The sequence below is a fragment of the Gallus gallus genome, chromosome 9 (assembly GCF_016699485.2).
Source record: "Gallus gallus isolate bGalGal1 chromosome 9, bGalGal1.mat.broiler.GRCg7b, whole genome shotgun sequence".
Classification (NCBI taxonomy): domain Eukaryota; kingdom Metazoa; phylum Chordata; class Aves; order Galliformes; family Phasianidae; genus Gallus; species Gallus gallus.
The window spans coordinates 15150919-15169380 of NC_052540.1; the positions used below are offsets into that span (position 1 = coordinate 15150919).

General features: G+C 45.0%; 1 protein-coding gene across 6 annotated transcripts in view; it reads left to right on the top strand.

Moving 5' to 3' along the window:
• The window catches only part of DIS3L2 (DIS3 like 3'-5' exoribonuclease 2), a 163924-nt gene that overhangs the window by 52787 nt on the left and 92675 nt on the right, over window positions 1-18462 (top strand). For all 6 annotated transcript variants that reach the window (XM_046898826.1, XM_015291462.4, XM_025153427.3 and 3 more), the window contains 3 exons: window positions 1958-2192; window positions 13569-13678; window positions 14849-15096. In XM_046898826.1, coding sequence (XP_046754782.1) covers window positions 1958-2192; window positions 13569-13678; window positions 14849-15096 — 593 coding nt within the window. The remainder of the gene's footprint in view (window positions 1-1957; window positions 2193-13568; window positions 13679-14848; window positions 15097-18462) is intronic.

Consider the following 18462-nt stretch of genomic DNA (forward strand, 5'->3'; position numbering starts at 1 on the left):
AACCAACCCAGGCAAAGCCTGAAGGGGTTGAAGAAAATGAACTCCTGCTGCAGTTGCACACTTGCACACATCTGGTGCAATTGAAATTTAAGAGCTGAGTACATCCACATCTGACCATAGCGGGGTCCAAACATTACTGTTGACACTGGTTTTCTTTTTGGAGAGGCACACTGGCAGCATCACTCGCATGTGGAGCCTTGTCAGCTCTCTAATCTAATAGACTGTTCTTGCCCAGACCATTGTGTGTCAGTATTCTGTGTACCGAGTGTAGCCAGCTTTAATAATAGGCAATTTTCCCACCTTCTGCCAAACCTTTCCCCCCCCCTTCTTTATTTCTTTTCACAATTGAATGTTTGATTCAGAACCTGCCATGGTAACAAATTATATACATATTAAAGGGGGAAAAAAAAGAAAATAAAGATGGAAAGCAGAGTCACAAAAGGTAACAAGAGTTCAGGGTAATGTCATCTTGGGTTTTTTTTTTTAAGACTTGAATTCAACCCCATTTTAAAATTGATTTTCTGTTACATATTGTGGAAAGATTACAAAGAAACGGGTACTGCTTGGAAGCATGGATGTAGCTTTATATATTTAAAGTTCTGGAAGTCTTGCTTGCATAGGTCTGATTTGATCTATTTGCTTTTTAGTTACTGAACAAAGAAACATGGAGCTTTCTGGATTGTGCTTTTCCTCATTTGGAATGGTTGTCTCCAGCGAGGACCTCTTGAGGCTGCTTATGCTTTATTGCTGATGACTGCACATCATCGAAAATATGTCACAGGAAAGCTTTTTTCCTGTATTTTTAGAAGCACCTTTGCTTGCATTTCTGATGGGGACGGGGGATGGAGGAGGAGCACCTCTGGCACAGGTCCTGCCCAGCAATCAGCAGCAGTAGTGGTGCCAGGAGGGCTTTGGGATGGGGTCCCCCAGCTTTTGGTGCCTGCAGCCTCCAGTGCGTTTACTCCTTTTCCCCCACCCTGATCTGAACTTTGCACTGACGTACTGCAGCTTGAGGGAAACTTAGGCATGGCTTTGAATCTGGGCTCCAGGACTGCTTGGGTTGGTTGCATGGTTGGGTTGGCTGCAGTTTACTGTCGGTCGTATAGAGGACGCTAGGAAAAGCAAACCTGTCCAAGGTGTGAGCTGTTTTGATCAGTGTAACAGAGACTGAGCAGTTCCTGCAGTGCACAGAGGGATGCCATCCAGGTCGGTTGTCTGCTTTACCTGGACAGGTATATGTGCTATGGTTTCTCCTCCCCTTTTGCCACTGCTACACCAAAGTGGGGACAGATCTGCAGCAGTGACCAGAGTTACTTGTCTGAACTACCATCTCGTTAGCTACTGGTTATGCTCTGAACTTGTACCCCTTGGTAATTTAGTTAGGAGGTCAGTGTAGGTAGCAGCAATAATAGTGTGCCTTTGACAAAAAGACAGCAGCCTACAGTAAATGTAGATGTTGGCGCCTTACTGAGCTGCCGCAGTCCAGTTCCTCCTCGGGTCGCAGGGCACAGTGTTCTCCTCTCTGTTCTCTTTCAGTCAGTCCCAAATCGTGTGCTGGGAGCTGCCTGGGTGGGCACTGTGTCTGTGGACAATGGCTGGGCAGCTCCTGCAGCTGTACCGCATCCTCCTCCATCGCTGTGCTCACTCCCAACCCCTGGGAGCTGATTAGAGGCTTGGCAGGAGCTGGATGGTTATGCTCTAAATACGTTTTGGATACATTATTGTCACAGTTGAGGTGCTACAAAAGCCATGCTGTTCCCATCTTTATCCTAGCGAGGTGGTACTTTTGATTGTGCAATATCTGTGGCTAATTACATGGCAATTGCAGTGTGCCACCAGCCACCCACAATTCATTGTCAGATCCTCGGGGATGCACATGAAAACAGAAAGATAATGTTTTCTTTCTTCAGTCCAGTGATTTAGCTCGCCTCTTGTTTTTAATCCCCTGCTCCTCCAGGTAATAAAGCCAGATGGTGGTGACAAAGAAACAGAAGCCACGCATGAATCAGATGTCCCCGAGGACATGCTGGGGACTTGGGCTCCTCGAGAGGCAGCAAAAGGCGACGCCAAGAGTCCGGATGTCATTATTGAAGCCCAGTTTGATGATGATGATGCAGAGCATGGACAAGACCACTTGCAGGACACGTTGGCTCGTGACATCAAGACACTTTCCCTGGATACCGCTGAAAAGGGTGAGTAGATCAGAGTGCTGATTTAAACCTATACTGGAGCAAACTGTTGAAGTATTGCTTTGTTGCCTTGCTTTGCTGCAAGATATAAAGTACAGGCATAAAATCTTAATGCCTTATCGCTTCTATCCCTTTCTGCTAAACCGCCTTCGTAGTTCTGAATGGATATTAAGGACTGGGTTTTATGTGGTTGTGATTGATGTAAAGTAAATCAGTGAAACAGAAGTCACACCTTTAGATTTGCAATTCTCAGGGCTGTCTGGGGACTGCTGGTTGCTATTTTATTCAAGATGCTGCTGTAGCAGTTTTCATCGCAGTTTGGCTGGCCAATCTATGTGTGTCAGTCTGGGGATAAGAATATATTTCCTTAGGGGCAGCGAGGTTTGTTGCTGTTTTCAAACAGTTGAGTTATGAGCAACTTAAAGATTTGGTCCATTTAAAAAGAAAATTGCACTAAAACCTAAAGCCAATTATGTGATCTGTTTTGAAGGCAAACCTATTTTATTCTGAATCTGAATTCCATCCAAACCATCAAGTGTTGCTTAGGGCAAAATAAAATAGGCTCCCCTGTCCCAGACTATTCCGTGCTGTTCTTTGCATGCACTTTCTGGTACTAAATCTCTGAAGATTTCCTCTTCTGAAGAGCTGTGTGTTGAAAGGATTCTGTCAATTGGCGCAGCAACTTGGGTTATAAGTAGTTGTTGGTCTCTGACAAATCTCGGTGGTTGTTGTAAAGCTATTCTTTGTAATACTTTGCATTTTCCTGAGATATTGTCCTGCTTTGGAGATGTGCAGGCCTCTGCTTATGCTGTTGGTAGGTTTCCATTTCTCACACCCATCTGTTAATAGAAATGGAAATAGCGTTTATGTAGAAGTGTTGTAGCTTTTATGACAAAACGCTGGTTTCAGCTTGTGACTGGAGCTGCCACCCCACCAGTGCATGATGCTATTTCCTTCTGCTGCTTCCTCTGGCTTTCAGTTACTGCCAAAGTATGTGAACCAACTTCCGTCTTGTTCCATTGCTTTCCAGTGTAAGTTTTGTATTGGGAGCTACTCGCACTGTCCACAGCTGTTTTGTGTAGCTAGCAATTAACACTATCTTTTTGAACTCTTGGACCCCGTTTTAGAGCTGTACGCTGTCAGGCTGCGTCTTTGACTTGGCACTTCTCAATTTCCTGATGTAATCCTGAGTCACGTGCCTGTTGCGTCTCTGGTTTTGCTTTTAATAGCAATGGCAATTTAAAAGTCAGAAACAGTCTAGTTTGGGACCAGCATCTAAGATAAGCATGGACTCGAGCCAGTATTTTATTTCACATGTATAAGTAGGCTTTGATGTAAAAGCACAACGGGAATTACTTTTCTTGGTGTATCATAGTTCTCAGTGTGCCCTGGAGTGGCTGCTGTTGGAGGCTCTCAGGTTGTCTCTGAAAAATCTGAGTGAGTTTTGCCATTAAGTCCTATCTTTGGATAACGTTGGTAGGACAAATGTTAGATCATAGTGCTGTCTACATGGTGGAAACCCAACCTGTTTCTCCACTGTGGTTTTCTTCTTTTTTCACGGCCTTTCCTTGTTCATCCTCAGGCCCTGTGGCTGGTGTGATTGTGCTGGTTACATTTCTGCTGAGTTTATTTTGCTATCAACTCCCCTAATAGCTGCTTCAGCTTCTTTGGCTACGCAACCCGTATGGATTTTTCTCCACTTTCTTCCTCTGCTATTTAATGCCCTCCTTTTTTCATACATATAAAGTTTACGATGCTGCTTTTTCTGAAGGTGTTTTTGAGCAGCTAATGATTACTTTGGCTTGTTTCCTGTCCTCTATGCAATTTCTCATATCATCACTTACTCACACTTTAAGTCTTGCCTGGAAAACAGCAATAGTTATTCTAGCATCAGTGATAATTGTCCTGAAAAAAGAAGAGACCCTGCCAAATTCTGCCCTCAGGACAGCCAGGTGTGGCTCAAAATGCTCTTTTAAAAGGACCAAACGTGCACTTTTTCAAGGCAAAGTTTAGAATTTAGAAGTTTGCTGCACTGGAAGGCAGGGTGGGCCTGCAGCAAATGGAAGTGTCCATAGCTACCCTAGTACAGTAAAAAGCAAAATGCTCACTCTGGGTTGGGGGTTAAAAAGATCTAGGGGAAAACAACAAAGCCAAAGTTGCCCTAGGCATTACTGGGCAGCGCTCAACTCCCTATGCACATACACAGGCTTTGTAGATCGCTGCCTCTCAGCTGCAAGATGACTTTTGTCCTTTCTGATGGAGTGGAATTACGCAGTGTCTTTGTGGGCTTGTTTGTTCTGCTGCTGCTGATCAGGATGAACCAGGAAGAATAAAAGCAGAGGAATCATTCAAATAAGAGCACTCTGGGTCATGCTGGGAGTGTGGGCTGATGTGATGTCCTTTCTGCCCTGGCCTGTTTCCCATCCCTCCTTGCAGCTTTGTTCTTCAGAGCACAGTCTCCCCTTCATCTCCACTTGTGCACTGGCACAAAGAATTTCAGGTTGGACCTTGCTGTCGGAAGCTCTGAAGCATGAAACTTTGTGCATGCTGATTATGGCCCAGATATGAGCAGGCTGAATTTCATGAGGGTGCACACTGGGGTTCCTATGCTTCTGTGGGGCTTAAAGGGAGCCGAGAAGGGATGGGGTAAACAAGAGAGAAGTCTGCAGAATGAAAGAGACAATTACGTCGAGCCTAATTCTCAGCCCATATAATTTCTGAAGGTTTCATACTCATAAAAGTGCTCAGTGTTTGCTCTGCTCAAGGATCTTTACATAAAAGTTCTTCGCAGATGTCACTGTGCCAGAAGCTGTCCTGATCAGACTAGTTTGCTCTGCTTTGCTGAGCAGTTGGGTTAAAGATTATCTTTAGAAAGGTCTCTGGTTTGGGAAGTGATGAGCCCTTTTCCTCTCCAGCAAGCTGTTCCACACAGAGAGCAATACGAGCTTGTTCCAAAGTTAGATCTTCTTAATGCTAAGTGCTGGTCACTGGAGGTAGGTCTATTTTAGCAAAGTTGGAAATCCCTTTTCTCCTTTCCTCCCGTGCTTTCAGCTGTATTTCCAGGGCACAAATATTTCTACACGCTGAACAAACTTTCTGTTCTTTCCTTGTGAGGACTGTACAAATGAGCACTGCGAGTGTCCAATCTGAAGAAAACCTCTCAGCTCCCTCACTGGTGGCTTTGAGCCCTCCTGGATTTCCTGTGTCCTCTTGAAACGCAGGCAAAGACCAAGGCGTAGTGTCCTGGCACTGCTCTGAGCAATACTGCGTACAGAGAAAAGATTAATTCTCCGTGGTGCTTGGTAAATCCTCACGGTCTTACCCTGAGTTCTCAGGGTTACTCCGTGTCACTGCTATGCAAAGAAGTCATCCACCAGTGGGGACAACCTTTGCCAGATCTGTAATTCTTTTCCTTAATCGTCATTCGCATTCACTACTGGAACGGAGGTAGTGTAGTTTGTATGGTTATTACTGAGCTGGAATATGTTACTTCTGTGACTTATCACTGCTGTAAAAGGATTTTCCTTACACTACATGGCAATATGTAATAAAACATAGAAGTTTTTTTTTTGAATCCTCCCAGCCTAGGAAAATGGCAAGGTGTTCTGTACAGCATACTTTATGATGCTGTATCCCTACACAGGCTCGTGTGTCACCTGGGTTTACACAAACATGAGCTGTCTCTTGTTAAATACTGGTATTGCTTTGCTCTGATAAAGAGAAAGTGGCCGCGGAACGGTAGCAGCTACTTGTGAGAATGGCAGATGTGCTCATAAAATGCTTCAGCCTTTCTTTGTAAAAGGATATTCAAATAAAAGTTAGTAAAACCGTGTCGCCGTGCCAAGAGCTATCTTTGTCAGACCAGTTTGCTTGGCTTTTCTCAGCTCTTCTCTTGAGAGATCTTACTTTCCCGGATAGGAAGAATATCCTGCTTCCCACAGGGTGGCTCACAGAGGTAATCAGGTCGGTGGACTGCCTGCCCTGGCGGCAATCAGATAGCTGTGTTTGTTCAGGATTTCCCCTTACACCTACACTGCTGCGGATCAGGGTTTGAACGTGTGAGAGGTTTGCTCACTGCCTTGACGTCATGAACTTTGAATAGAAATAGCTCGCTTACGGGCAGAGTAAACTGACAACCAACCCGGCCAATTGTGGGATGGAAAACTGAATCAAATGGCTGATGGTTAATAGGTAGGGTCAGCGGAATTTGGGCTGCGCAGCTTAGTCCTGTCTCCCTGCCTGCTCAGCATTGGCCAGGTGGACTCTGGTCAGTCTCTTTTCAAGTCAGACATGACTATCTCAGTCCCTAATCAACTTGGTAAGGTCAGAAATTATCACCTAAAATTGCTTGGTGTCCATGCTGCTGACCACACGTTGCTATTGAATACCTTGGGGTTGCTTGGTTCAGTAGGAGCGGTGATGTTTGGTTTCATTACGGCCATACAATAGTGCATTTTTTCCTCAAGGTCCTCCTTTGGAGTCAGCATTCAGAAAGGCTTTTGGATCCTTCTTGCAAAGAGGAAAAATGTATCTATGATCTTAAGTTTGTTTTGCGCTTCTGCAACCTCTCAAGAGCTTCCCTGAGTCTTCTGCTTTCCTGTGCTTTCTCTTTATTTTGTGTGAGTGGGTGCTTCACTGCCTTCTGTGTTCACCTGGAGGCCTCCTGCAGTCAGCAGCATCTCATATTGGCCTAGGCAGAGTTTAGAGCAATATTCCCATTTCTCTGCTTGGCCAAGTCCCCTGGTAGGGAATCAAAGAATCACAGAATGGCCTGGGTTGAAAAGGACCGCAATGATCGAGTTTCAACCCCCCTGCTATGTGCAGGGTCGCCAACCTGACCAGGCTGCCCAGAGCCACATCCAGCCTGGCCTTGAATGCCTCCAGGGATGGGGCATCCACAACCTCCTTGGTGTTGAGAATCTGGACAATGTGCTCGTCCCTCCGCTCTGCTCAGGTCCCATTCTTTTAGTTTAGCTGTCATTAAATCTGTGACAAATTTGGAGCCCACCAAACTCACTGGCTGCTGGAAGGGAATAAATGTTCTTCTCTCTTCTTTCAGAGGCTCCTGTTTGTTCTGAGTGCTATTAAGGAGCCTTCATGGTTCTTTCCTAGCCTGCAGCTTTCTGGAGATGGATCGTCTCCACTGCATAGCTCTGAACATTTCTAGGCCACAGCAGAGTGAAAGCTCACCAGGAAATCTTCTCAGTTACACGGCTTTTAATAGAAATCCCTGAGGTGGAACTGTCAAAAATCAGATCGGTTTCACTCTGCTTGAAGCCTGGAAAACCAGCAGAGGAGCTGGAGCCATTTCAGCTGCTCGACTCAGCTCTGTATTCGTTTATCATAAGTTCACGTTTGCAGGTCTCTGGATCTAGCTCTTTTGGTTGTTTCTATAACTTTTTATATACAAGAGCATAGGTTTCTTAAAGAGTAAATAGTACAACTTAAAAGTGTCCAGCTGGTGTTGGACTAATTGGGCTTTAAGGTAGCATTGACTGAATGCTACAGGCTGGCTAAGCCTCTGTTGTTCTTCTGTTGCACAGCTGATGCCTGCAGTGGAAGTTAATGTTGTGGAAGCTTCTTATGCTGTTCTTTCCCAGTAAGTTATCTTGACCCCCAAATGACTTCTTAAACAAGGAAAAAAAAAAAAGACTTTGTCAGTTAGTTAATGGGAATTAGATTAAGTTCAGTGTATTACCATATGTTCCTGAATTCACCTGTGTTTCTCCTTTGAGGCAGGAGTTTAGGTCAAGAAAAAGGAGAGGGCACGTTATTGCAACTGAATGGTGGGTGTGAAGATAAACATGTCAGAGTGTGGTCATTGTTAGCAGCGAGATTTCCAGGATGAATCAGATTAGGGTTCATTCAGCTAACATATTTTCCATGCAATTGTAAAATTGGACACACACGCTTTAGGAACAAATGCACGTACAGGAAGGAAGAACATTAAGTAGGCAAAATGGTTAATGGAAATGTTTTTGTAGCATTTTAATTTCACTTGTTAATGTAATAAGACTGTATTTCTGTAGACTGTAGCGCTGCCTGAGTTTTGGGAGATTTAATTCTGTTGCAATAGAGCTTCCAGCCCCCCCTGTTGACTGGCAGCTTCTCAAGGATGGAAGAGGGTCTGAGGTCTGAACACCAGTGCTGTGTTTGCAGTAATGTTGTGTGGCTCCTGAGGCAGACGTAGTTTGATCTCTTGGGTGAGATGGCAGCTTTCCAAAAGGATGTTGGGTCTTTGTTGATCAGGCTTAGAGGGTTCTAAGGAGCACTGCCACTTCTGTCTCATCGTTGTGCCATCTCCGCTGTCCTCTCTCATGAAGGTGGCTAAATACAAGTAGATGGCTGTGCTTGGCTGAGCTGCATGTGGAAGGAAGCTGGCTGCACTCACATCATCACGTTGCCTTTGCTCTGTGTTATTGCAGATGGTCATTTCTTTGCTGTACACGTCTGTTATTATGCCCTTCCCTTCCCTCTCTGAGGGTCTCCTCCCATTTGTGCATCTTCATAAATCTCCTTGGCCGTTGGGTATGCAGATGTGTGAATCCAGCTGTTCATGAGTCTTCTTAGAGCGTTCAAAACCAGCATCTCTGGGAAGTCACTCATGTTCTGTTGTCACACTGCTCTGTGATGAGGCAGCTCAGGAGTGCTGTGTGTTTCAAAGCTGCTTTTCTTTTACACCTGCAGAGCCTTCCCTCATTGCACACAGGAGCAGTTAGGCTGAATTTGGACAAGCTGCACTTGTTGAGTTCCAAAGCTGTTATCTTAGCAGTGTTGTCACAGCCAACTGTGTGTTCTCTCCATCACAGGTGGAAAGCTCTATGTGTGTAGATATAAATACTTGCAAAATATTGCTTCTTGTGTGGCTTTTTCCCAAGCAAGACTTGTAGCTTATTTAAGTTCTGGTTCTGGATTGTGTCTGGTGACAAGTGAATTTACCCATTCACTGCCCAAGTGGTGACTGGGTTTCACATCATCATATGGTGTTGTCTGCCTCTCTAGGTACCAAAATGAGTTTCTAGTAGCTGAAATCTACTAGAATACCAGAATGTGAAGAATCATGTGCCACCGTTAGCAGAAATGTGTTTGTTTCTCATTAACCCTGACATTAAGATCAAAGCACAATGGCTGTGATCCAGCACGTGTGCATGCTTTTGAATGTACTCGATTTTGGCTTAGGGGAGTCTTCCTTTCCATCTGTCTCTTGTGTCAGTGTAGGCAGAACTTCCAAAAACGCATCGTTCCAGCGTGGTGTAACACACAACCCTTGAGGTGATATTTATAATCAGTTGGGGTTTTTTTTAACATCGATTTCCATGTTCTGTGGTACTAAAACACAATGAGCCGAAAGCTGCTCTTTGCAACAGGCAGCAGAAAACCCGGATGTTGTCAGCTCTTGAAAAGCTCACAGATGTTCTGCCACCTGAGCACCAAAGGGAAGAGTCGCATCTTCATTGAAGAGCTTCCTACCACTGATGTCTTCTGATGGGCTGTGTCGGCGTGCCCACGTAAGCCAGCTGACTTCTCAAGCAGACGGTTCTTCGAGCTGAAGTAGCAAATGTTAAACTACATTTCTTTAAAAACTTCTTGCTTTCCATCCAGGAAGAGAAGACTTTTTTTTTTTTTTCCAGTGAGTTGTTTTTGGGATCTGAAACTGTGATATATTTTCATTTGCAAGTGGATATTGCATCTTTAATTGTATTCTTTTTGGACAGGATTGCAAATTTCCACAGTGACCAATGCAAACCCAGTGAAAATAACCTTGGATCTGTCACAAGGAATCAGAATTCTAGTCTGATGACTTTTGGTCCACTTTGGCCACCTCTTAATGCCTGGTAATTTAATTGTAGAAGGAAATTTGGGGGAGCTTTAAAAAAAAAAGAAAGGAAGAAAGGGAAAAGTTTGAGCTAGGAATGCTGTCAGGCAGATCTGACTGTGCTCTGGAGCTGCCTCTGCCCATCTGTGACAGAGGGAGGCGAATTCCACAGTGTCCTGGATCTATTTTTTTGGTAATAACATAACTAATTGGAGTTGCTTTTTGTATCTAGTGCCTAATATGTATTTTTTTAAAGTAAGACTGTTACAGTTTTGGTTTGTCAGATAATCGCTGAAAGGAAAACACTGAGATTATAATGCAGTTTCACTGGATCCTAGTTGCTGAAGCGTGTTTTCACTGTAAGATAAGCTTATGAAGTATTGCCCAAGCTAACATAGTAAATCTTTCTCAGAAAACATGTCTTTGCCCAGGGTGGAAATATTGAATGGTCATTGGATAACCACTACAGTAAAGGGGTCAGAATAATTCATTTTTAGTTTGGCATAATCCAAGGAGTTTCTTCCCACCTTCCCTGCTCAAAAATCTGCTCCTCTCACAAGTTAACTCTCCTTTAGCACTGCCTCTATGGCTCTGCCTTCTTCTGTGGGCTGTTCCTGTCTCCCAGCTCAGATCTGGTAGACCACCAGCTTCTGCAGGGGCCCCGATTCCTCTACTCTCCACCCACCCACCCATCAAATTCCAGCTTCAGTGAACAGAAGGACAAGAGGGAATGGCCTCAAGTTGTGCCAGGGGAGGCTCAGGTTGAGTATTTGGGCAAAGTACTTCTCAGGAAGAGTGGTGGTGCAGTGGCACAGACTGCCCGGGGGGGTGGTAGGATCACCATCCCTGGAGGTGTTCAAGAAGCATAGAGATGTGGCACTGAGGGATGTGGGTGCTGGGCAGTGTTGGTGGTAGGTGGGTGGTTGGACTCGATGATCCTAGAGGTCTTTTCCAACCTGAATGGTTCTATGAAGGCAGACGTGCAATACTGTCAGACTGTGATTAGGGGAACTCAGGTGACAGATTTCTCACTGCATTTGTTGTAAGGAACCTGTGCTGCTGGTGCTCTGCTGATGTAGACCCCTGAGCATTAAATACAGCCCAGTTATCAGCAGAATGTTAACTTCAAAAGAAGCAGCTACAAGCTATCAAAGTCCACATCTTTTGGCCCCAAGACTACAGAGCTTCTTGTGCATCTGTTTTCCTGTCCTTGGTTTTGAGAGTGTTGTCCAACAGTGAATGTATGTGATGGCCTTTTAGATACTAGAGAAAGGTGGGAGGAATAAGTAGATGTCTGGGATTTACTTTCTTCTTTCTTTCTGTTGATGTTGTAGATCTGACCCTCTTTTTGATGAAGTTTCTACTAACTCCAGGATTTTTTGGGAGGGATGCTGAAACTGGAGAGACCCCTGAGGAAGGAGGTATTCTCCAGCCAGCCAAGGGCCCCTGGTTGATTTTGGCTGTGAAGGCAAGAGGCAGGCTCTGCCATGTGTCAAAGTGAGACTTCATATGCCTTCTGGTACCAGTCCTGGGTTCGCATAGGTGAAATACAGCAGTCCTGCCTGTTCTTTGTCCCAAGCGAAGGACATGCTGGTGACCCATTTGCCAGGCTCCAAGTGACAGCCCCTCCTGGTGGCTCTGTGCTCTTCTATGTGTGCATGTGATACCTTCCAAGGACGCCGCTGCTGGCTCCATTTCTTCCTGCTTCTGTGAAAAAATGCAAGCAACTTTTTTGGAGAAACTGGAATTGGAAGGAAAAGTGGAAAGAAGTCAGCATTAATAGGGACGTATTCCTCGAGCATGGTGCTTTTCTCATTCTTGTCTGATGTGCCTCAGGTCAGTGCTGTCATTCTGCTATGCTGGGAAAGCAGTGAGTGCGAATCTTGCTTTTTCCAGACACGTTTAGGGCTGGTTCCTCTTCCATCCAGCGTGTGCTGTGTGGTGGCAGAGTTCACTCCAGCAAAGCACTGAGCTTGTGTCAGGTGTGCCTGCACTGCTGGCCCTTGGAAGGCTACCAAGCTCCCACTGCCCTCCCTGCCTGCCAACGTTTCCTTGTCTCGGATCGTCCCGTTCTTTGTCCTAGCTGTCTTTATGGTTGGCACACCACAACCCCATTTACTATTAACCGATGGCTTGAAAATTCTTAAGAGAATAGAACGACTCCTTGCTTTTATTCTTTGCTGACCAATTTCCTGGTCCAGCCTCCAGCTGACGGTGATCTTAGGGGAGAAAAGCAATGAGGTGTGTAAATTGAATATCTCCGCTTTTCAAACTGTGTATAAAGATCCCAGCAGGTTTTATTTCCAACTCGTTTATAACCGTGAGGCTCCATGGGGGGTTTATCCCTCAGTAACCTTTGTTGTGGCAAACCTGAGTTCATCTAGCAGAAGTGAGGGAGAATCATAGAATCCTTAAGGTTGGAAAAGACCTCTAGGATCATCTAATCCAACTATCTAGTCCAACTACCACCAATATTGCCCACTGACCACATCCCACAGTGCCACATCCTCAAGGTTCTTGAACACCTCCAGGGACGGCAACTCCACCACTCCCTGGGCAGCTGTGCCACTGCATTGCCAGTCTTTCTGGGAAGCACTTTTCCCAGATATCCAAGCTGAACGTCCCCTGGCACAACCTGAGGCCATCCTCTGTCATCCTATCACTGTTACCTGCGAGAAGGGGCTGAACCCCACCTCGCCACAACCTCTTTTCAGGGAGTTGTAGAGAGCAAGAAGGTCTCTCCCAAGTCTCCTCCAGAAGAAAATCACATCCTAAAGCCACTGTCAGACCAGTAGCCACGGGCTCTCAGCAGCCATTTGGCTCGCAGGGGGCTGGTCCAAGCTGTCTCAATGGCAAGGGTTATGTTGGCTGTTTGTAAATACAAAAAACATTGGTGTGCTGGCTGCCTGTAACAGATAGTTTCATTGTGAAAATGGTGTACTGGAATTTAGCTGTCAGTTGATTTAAATACTCTTGGCATCTGGTGAAGGAGTTTCAAGGGGAAGGAGCGTGGCTGTTTGTCATACGCAGCAATTACTTTCATAAGGCTCTTTAATAATCCTGGTCTGCAGCCGAAGAGGGTCAGCTTAGTAGATGTGGTTTCAATGTCTAAGATAAACATGTGTTTTATAACCTTGCATAACATTTGTTAAGGAAATTAAATATTAAATGAATGTATGTACTTAAAGGACTGTTTATATAATGTTAATGACTCCAACTAAGTCGTGCCAGGAAATTAATGTATTTCTTAGTATTTAAGAAATAGTGTGTTTTCCACCATTTTGTTTATTATGGCTGATAAATTTGTACTTGTAAAGTTTGGATTTGTTTTGACTTTTGTTGTTTTTCAGCAGATCTCCATGGTAAGTGAGCATATACCTGCTTTCTTTTGTAGTCTGGAGAAATAAAGTTGCTTAATACTTGGCTGTGCAAGCACTTGAGAGCTCTTTCCTTTCAGATAAGTCTAATAGATGCACCTCACGTTGTATTCTACAGCAAAAGTCCAACAGAAATTCATGATGGAAACGTGCTGCAGTAATGGCCGTGTTTCTCCTTTGTTGCAGTGAAAGCTGCTGGGATGGGTGCTGTGCACAGAACAAAACAAGAGGAGGTACCCAAGGCGACTCCAGATCCCAAGCTCCTCCCAGATAAGTTCCTTCAGAGGACAGCTAAGGTAAGTCCATAGAAAGTGGCAGCACGAGTGTGCTTCCAAAGGCTGGAGGAGACCAGCATTGGCCTCCCTGTAGCCTCCATTTGTTCATCTTCAAATAAACATTCCCTGTTTCAAAGAGAGTAATTGTCCGATCTGATAAAACTCAAGTGTCTTGTTATTTTTTCCAATTATGCTAGTTTAAATTCCCCTCCTTTGTTAGGCAAAATTATTTAACAAGATTCAGAAGAAAAAAATTGGATACTCATATGTGTGTCAGAATATCCAGAGTTGTCAGAATTAATACTTAAAGACTTTGGAAGGGCTGTTAGTGCTGTTGGTTCAAGACTTGAGCCAACCTTCGAATGTCAAGAGACTGGTGAGACAGGCTGGGTCAGGGCTTTTCCACATCTTGTGCTTTCCTGTGCAGCCTCTCATTCTGGTCCCCGTTGTGGGCTGGGCTGCCCACTGGTCTCCTCCAGCGTGGCAATTGCAGCATTCAGAATCACACAGAGGTGCAGCTTCTGAATCCTTCAGGAAGGACTCGTCTGTATAAGTTTAGGAAATCAGCTATAGTATTTCTGTTATCCAGTGATTTATTATGGTCTACAAAAATATAGCCTGGATGAACACCTCTCTGGAACAATTATTTAATGATATTGTAATTTATTATTCTTTTCAAAGCTGTCTTGTATAAAGGTAAAATAATGCCTAACTTCAGAAAGCACAGAGAGGAGAGGACTGCCAAGTTCCCCACAGCACATCCTTTCCTGTGGTTAGCATTGGATCCGCCAGAGGCACCGTTTTTGAGCTGGCCTGTTCTGCACTGAATGTCAGAATCGCAGGCCGAGGATACAAATGAAAGATCTTACAGGAGTTGCTTGTATGTTGTGGCTAATTCCCTGCATTTGGAAGCATCTGCTTCGTGTCTGGTTTTGTTCTGTAATCAAGAAAATCGCTGCTGAGGGCTAGCGCTTGGAAGGCACATAGCTCTTCTATAGCCATCAGCAAGATGGCAAGGAAAATACACCGTAAATAGGTGCTCAGTTAAAAAAGAACATATGCATGAGGAAGTATAGGATATAGGCCTTGTGATTTTCCAAGGTATTCTGCTAGCCTCTGTGTACCCCTATTCTGCTGCAGAAAATAAGTTTATCTGAAGGTACTAACTGTAGAAAAACTTGCCTCTTCCAGGTGGTCTATATTTTGGAAAAGAAGCATTCTCGAGCAGCTACAGGCTTCATCAAGCTTCTGGCAGACAAGAACAGTGAGCTCTTCAAGAAGTGTGCCATGTTCTCACCTGTGGACCACAGAGTGCCCAGGGCCTACGTGTCTTTGGCTGATTGTCCCTCGGACTTTGTGGCCAGACCTGAGGACTATTCAAATATGCTCTTCATCTGTCGCATAGTGGACTGGAAAGAAGATAGCAACTTTGCATCAGGGTATGTGGCTCCTATTGGAAGCAGAGATAAATGAGATTCACTTCGTTTGATGTATGCAGTAAAGACATGAATCCGTTGTCTGCCCAGAGAGGTTGTGGATGCCCCGTCCATCCCTGGAGGTGTTCAAGGCCAGGTTGGATGGGGCCCTGGGCAGTCTGGTCTAGAATTAAATGTGGAGGTTGGTGGCCCTGCCTGTGGCAGGGAGGATTGGAGATTCATGATCCTTGAGGTCCCTTCCAACCCGGGCCATTCTATGATTAACAAGATACTTGCCTTGCATACCTCCCATAGCTAGTGAAGAAACTCAGATGAGGCTGATGACTGCTCATTGCTAGTTATGTGTCATGGCAATATAATATTAATTTCTTTTGGTGCTTGCTTCGACTTGCTGGCGTTTCGTAGCATTAATGAGTGTACAGTCCTTGCTCCAAGAGCTTGCAGTCTAGAGAGAACATACACGGGTCCTTAGCCCGACCAGCACAAGCACTGCAGAGTGCTGGACTGGACACCTTTCAGCCTTTTCTCCCTCTGTGTGAGAAAAGTGCAAAGTGTAAGCAAATTCACTTTGCCAGAGGATGAAGGTCAGTAGCTGTAGGGCTCATCTTTGGTTTTCTTTTAAGTAGAAAGAAGTCACAAATGTGGTGATATTTAAATTTGCATTGCTTCAAGGAAGGATGCTAGAAATCACAAAAAGATTCATTGACATCTGAAACAGATGAGAACGGTTTTTATACTCTGTGCTTTTTAGGAGGCACTGTAAGCCATTGCTGTCCAGAGTTCCAATCAGAAGTGTTACTGTGAAGATTTTAAGCCAGTGTTACTCAAATGGCCTGTGCAGAGCTGGATCCAGATTGCAAGTTCATCTTACCTCTCCTTTGTGAAGACCTCGTAGTCCTAAGCATCTTCTCTCTTTCTTTAGAACTGCTGCAGTGCACTAAGCATCCACCTGGAGCAACCACACTGTTTCCTATTGAGTGGGCCTCAATAAGTAGTGGTGGACACTGATAAATCTGTTCAGTCATCTTGGGAAAAACAGAGTAGTCCTGATTTAGTTGGTAATGCAGAGTAGGTAGCTCTGACCCATGGAAATGATGTGGCCAAATTTTAAAGGTGATTGGAATCTGGATGTAATCTGGCATATGTACAGTAGTGGGAGTTGGGCATAAAGTCACTTTCTCTTCCTCCTGCAAACCTGTTCTGATGAAGTGTCAGGACAATGTTTTTAGAGTCCTCAGCTCAAACTCCTTGTAAAACTGAAAACTTGCATCAAAACTTTTGTTTTGAAATGTGCTGGCACAGACCTATCAGCCCTAGAACTAAAAGCAACTGAAGTCCCTCTTACCCTGCAGGTTTTTTTTTTCTGTTTTCCAAAGTTCATTATCAGTTGTGGCTGCTTTGTAGCAGCAAGTTTCAGATGGACTTCTTGAGAGCCACATGAGCAGTTAGGTCACTGTATTTTATGGCTAAACTGTTGTGTATGAACTGAAGTGGCCTCCCTTTGAGCCCCACTTAACTAGGGGTTGGCTGTGCTGTGAACTTCACTATGACTAAGTTGCTTGTTGGCAGAGAGGTTCTTTTGTCTTTGACTCCAACAGAGAAAAGACTGGAGGGCGATTGTGCTGCTTGGCATCGTGTCACAAACAACCAAAACGAATTAGGAGGATGGGCTAATGTCTTTTTTGGGAGGGGGCTAATGTATTTTTCTTTAATTGTGCTTCTGACAACATTGCATACTCTCATCTGGATATTTTGGTAGTTTCCAAGATGTAAAGGGTGTTGTCAGGAAAGAAAACTTCCACGATTGTCTTCATACATAATTGTTTCCTCTGTGACTCGGTTGCACTTCACTAAGTGCCTTGTGGAGATGGGAGCATAAAACCTTGTGACCCATTTTGTTTTTAACTATAAATACATGTTTGCTTAGATAGTTCAATTCAAGGAAACCTCTTGAAAGTCCCAAAAGTTCCTGTTTCTTTTGGAGCACGTTGATAAGCTGGCTATCTTGCTAGCTTTGCCCACACCTGAAAGAGATGAGCAGATGACCAGCAACTCATTGGATGCTTGGTTTTCTGAACTTGCTTGGCCAGGTGACTGGATAAGGAAGCTGACTGTCCAACCTTGGTTTTGCTGACTGGAGATCTGTCACTGCATCCTTCTGGGTCTGTATCTTCTTTAACACAGGCACAGCTAATGTGGGCCCCTTCGTTTTCCTTCCTGCTCTTGTCATCCCTTGTGGTGCTGTCATGCTGCTTGGTCTCAGACACTTCTTTCCACCACTGCCTGCACTAGGGGAATTGAGAAACAGAGTTGCTCACAGCTCTAAGGACAGTCCCTGTTGAGGCAGTGCACCCCTTACTTCTGTCCACAGACTTAATGATATGCCTTTGGCAGTACTGCCATCATTCTGAAAATGTCTGGACAGAAGACCTGTAGATCTTAATGCACCATGTAAGCCTGCTGGAAGGACAAGGAAAACTCCCTGTGAGGTTGGCAGTAATTTCTTCTGCATGTCTTGGGTGTTTTCAGGCACTTTTTGTCCTGCAGTTGAACTCCTGCAGGCTGGTCATGCACCTTCGTCAGCTCTCCTTTTCCCTTGGGAAGCTCGGTGCTGTGTTTCAAGTTCACAGGATGCTCTGATCTTCACGGTGACCACACGTGGCAGTGGGATGTCCCAGCTAAGGGCTTGGTGGTGGCACTGGTCAACCAGAGTGGTCACCTGCATAGCGGGAAACCTGGCAGCCCCTGGAGGTCCCCTTGGGGAGGGGGTGCGTTTCTGTGTCGTGATTGCCACCTGGTGGTCACCACTGAGACACGGTCCCCTCTAAAGGCCACCTCGTGTCACCCTGACTGCTGGAAGGCGTGGGGAGGACTCAGCGGCTCCGTGTCCCACTGGTGATGCTGTGAATGTGTGCTGCCATACTCCTTTCTGCATGTGATGTGGTGTGATTTTACTGTGGCAGTGAAATGCCATTTCGCTGTACCTGCTTCAGGTCGCAGATGAAGCAAAGCAGCTCCAAAATACTCTCCTGTTTCAGATGAATATTACAAGTAATGCCATGTGCAGTTGTTTCCTGGAGACCTCTTATCAGTGATGGAATCTAAGGCTGTTTGGAGCATTAGTCAAGACATCCCCACGCGTTTGGAGATGGTTAAGGGTGGAGTCTTTACTTTTTGGCACCACAGTATGATGATGGATAGAACTATTAAAAAAGAAGAGAAAATTTTGCATCACCTACTCCCTCTGTGTAGCTCTGCATCAAAGTGGTGTGCAGGTACTGATGAGTAGGGTGTGCAGGAGGCTGGAGCACTCCTCGTGTGAAGAGGGGCTGAGAGGACTGGGGTTGTTCAGCCTGGAGAAGAGAAGGC